General features: G+C 38.9%; 1 protein-coding gene across 1 annotated transcript in view; it reads right to left on the reverse strand.

Moving 5' to 3' along the window:
- Positions 1-2,788, reverse strand: part of LOC103516035 (eukaryotic translation initiation factor 3 subunit L) — a 12,606-nt gene extending 9,818 nt beyond the window's left edge. The window contains exons 1-2 of the mRNA XM_026828552.1: positions 2,635-2,788; positions 2,064-2,093 (exon numbers count right to left, since the gene is read on the reverse strand). Coding sequence (XP_026684353.1) covers positions 2,064-2,093; positions 2,635-2,756 — 152 coding nt within the window. The 5' untranslated portion in view covers positions 2,757-2,788. The remainder of the gene's footprint in view (positions 1-2,063; positions 2,094-2,634) is intronic.
- Positions 2,789-3,083: the final 295 nt, after the last annotated feature.

The following is a 3,083-nucleotide window of genomic DNA, read 5'->3' on the forward strand; positions in this document are numbered from 1 at the left end:
GAGCTCGAACAAGGTGAGATAGGATATTGTTTCTACAGTTTTGCATTGGAGTGGTGACTTAAGCAAGGATAGCGTGGGATTGTTGGGCATTTTTTCTAACCCTCTGTCCCGGAGGCAATTTTTAAAATTTATTTTATATTTATTTTTGTTTGCTTTGTAATTCACTTGTTTGTGATATCTAATTTCAATGAAAAGTATAATATAAATGTGCAAACTAGAGATAAAAAGTAAAAAATGAATTCAGATTGTACGCATTGCGGAAAAAAAAATCAAAATTTCGAATTTCCCGCCAACTTTACAAGTTTACAAGCTCATGAAGGCTCTGTGTTAAGTTACTACATCATTTTCCACACGCCAAGAAAGGCCGAGAATGGCCTATCTCAGCCCAGTACATAAACACAGCCTGAGGTTTGATAGAGAGATCTGTAACTGCTAAGCTTTTAATGTCCCAAAAGAGAAGGAACACCTACTGTATAGGAGAAAGCCAGCTCTGTTCCAAGAACAAACCTCATGTGTTTGAGATAAAATCTAACCTGAGCAGGAATGGGACCTTGTATAGGAGAAAGCCAGCTCTGTTCCAAGAACAAACCTCATGTGTTTGAGATAAAATCTAACCTGAGCAGGAATGGGACCTGCAACCTAGTGCTTACAAGACACATTACCCTCAAAGCTAACTAGGCTGGCTAGGAAAAGCTTGATAACTATACTATGGCTCCACCTTTTGATAGCTATAGGTTCTTGGGAGAATAAAAGGTATCATGCAATCAATACTACAGCAATAAACAGTTGGGTAATTATGCAGAAGTCACATCCGTGGAAAAGAAAAGCTCCTTTTTGTATTTAACCTAACCCTATAATAACACTAATCACTGCTCTAATTGTGAAAACTCCTTCTTGCGTTTAACCTAACCCTATAGTAACACTGGTCACTGCTTGTTTGTGCCAGTAGTTCCTTTGGTAGCAATATTCCACGGACCTGACTTCTGCACAAGTACCAACAGTTGCAGTACCCATGATCGTGGGGATATTTTCCCTGGTATAATTTTACGTTTTCTAGGCTAAAATCAAAGTCTTTCGTCCAGTTGTTTCACTGACAGGTAGGAAAGTAGGTCCCACCTCCCAACACATAGCACCTAGAGAGTGGTGACTTGGTCGTTGGACTCTCTCTTGGGATAAAAGCAAGGTTTACTTACACCATAATCGTCGTAGGATTCTGAATACATGTTGTTAAGTAAATTGAATCTAGCAGGTAAAAAACTGGTTTAATTTACTCCTTTTTTCCGTAAAATCACCAAAATTAAAAGTTCCGACGATCGACGGAGAACTTTTCCAATCCAAAAGTGAATAAAGTGAGGTTAACTCCGCTACGCCCGTTCCAAGCCGGGGGCCTGTTACGCAAGAAACAGGAAGGAGGAGGAGGAGGAGTATCAACCTCGTTAAAAAACCAGGGTTCATCTGGCTCCGGATGATAGCACCCTGTTATAGGACCCCTGCCTAGGGATACAGGTGAAAACCGGTCAACGGATTCAAATAAGGACTTTTGGATGCGGATGAGCCAAGACAGGGATGTCAATAAATATCCTTGGTGTAGGGCAGCAGCTGCACCAATATCATACTAAGGCGGAGACAATGGATGTCAGAACGGCTTAGATCTGAATAAATGAGAGCGAAGCTGCAACAGTGTTATGGTCTCATCACTGCGATATGGAAGGTCACGGAAATCCACCATATTATCAACACTCCGAGCAAAATCTTCATGGCTGATAAAACAACAAACATGGCCCTCAGTTCCCGGCAGACCTTCGATGGTCAGAGGGTGCTAAGAATCTCCGGTTCAACCTTGAAGATAGCTACTTGGAATGTTAGAAGTTTGGTGGGAGATGGAAGATTGGAGAACACCTTGAAGGAAATGACAAGAATGAAGATCAATATTCTTGGAATAAGTGATACCCAGTGGAGAGATTCAGGCAACTTTGCAACCAACAATGGCGAAAGCAAAATATATCATTCTAGCATTGACAGTGCTGGACATCGGTATGGTGTAGCCATCATAGTGGACAAAGAGATAGATCAATGTGTAACTGGATTTATACCTATATCAGATGGGAGTCATGAATTATGATGTCATTGCCTACGGGAGCGTATGTCGTGACGTCAAACATCACAAATTACCGGTATTTTTTAAATCGATTTATCTCGGTATCTAGAAAATGTAGAAGAAAAATGAAAATTCCGTTGGTCCTCATTTTTCCTGCTCTATGACTTTCAAACACCACCCAAGTAAGCGCAACTGATCTATTCTGTATAAATTTTAAAGTTCTTGTCTCTATGAAGTGTAAGCTTGGGCCACTAATATTTTAATTAATCAGAGAGAGAGATTACATGTAAATCCTATATGGCCTTATGAAGCAGGTAGAAAAAAAAACATGACTCAATCTCTTGATTTTCTGTAAGGGTCAGTACCTGTTATGGTTAGAGCTATAGCCAAGGCTCCATTGAGGATGCTTCTATTCATTAGCATGGTTTGTTTATTTTTTCTTGAGTTGATAACTAGGCTATGGTCAATGGTTGATTGTCTGTTGTGGATGCCTACAAAGAATTAATCCTCAGTTCAACACTCAAAATTTTACCAACCTGTTCTCATACAAGTTTTGAATCTCATAGATGTTTCCTTGTTTGATGGAATTTCTAAAGTGTACGAGGAATCTCTTCACATTATCAGGAACCTTGTAGAGGTTACTACGTTCCATGTCCATTTCGTAATGTCCATCTTCTTGTCCGTGATATTCACCCTGAAATAAAAATTGTTTTTTTTTTTATGACTGAGGTTTGATAGAGAGATCTGTAACTGCTAAGCTTTTAATATCCCAAAAGAGAAGGAATACCTACCTACTGTATAGGAGAAAGCCAGCTCTGTTCCAAGAACAAACCTCATGTGTTTGAGATAAAATCTAACCTGAGCAGGAATGGGACCATAATTGCTTTAGAAATAACTTTTATTTATTGATATTTATTAAATTGTGCCAAAAGAAATAACTATTTCCTCTATTTTAGTATTAGATTTATTCTTGTTCTATTATTTT

This window comes from Diaphorina citri, unplaced genomic scaffold (genome assembly GCF_000475195.1).
Source record: "Diaphorina citri unplaced genomic scaffold, Diaci psyllid genome assembly version 1.1 scaffold1468, whole genome shotgun sequence".
NCBI lineage: Eukaryota > Metazoa > Arthropoda > Insecta > Hemiptera > Psyllidae > Diaphorina > Diaphorina citri.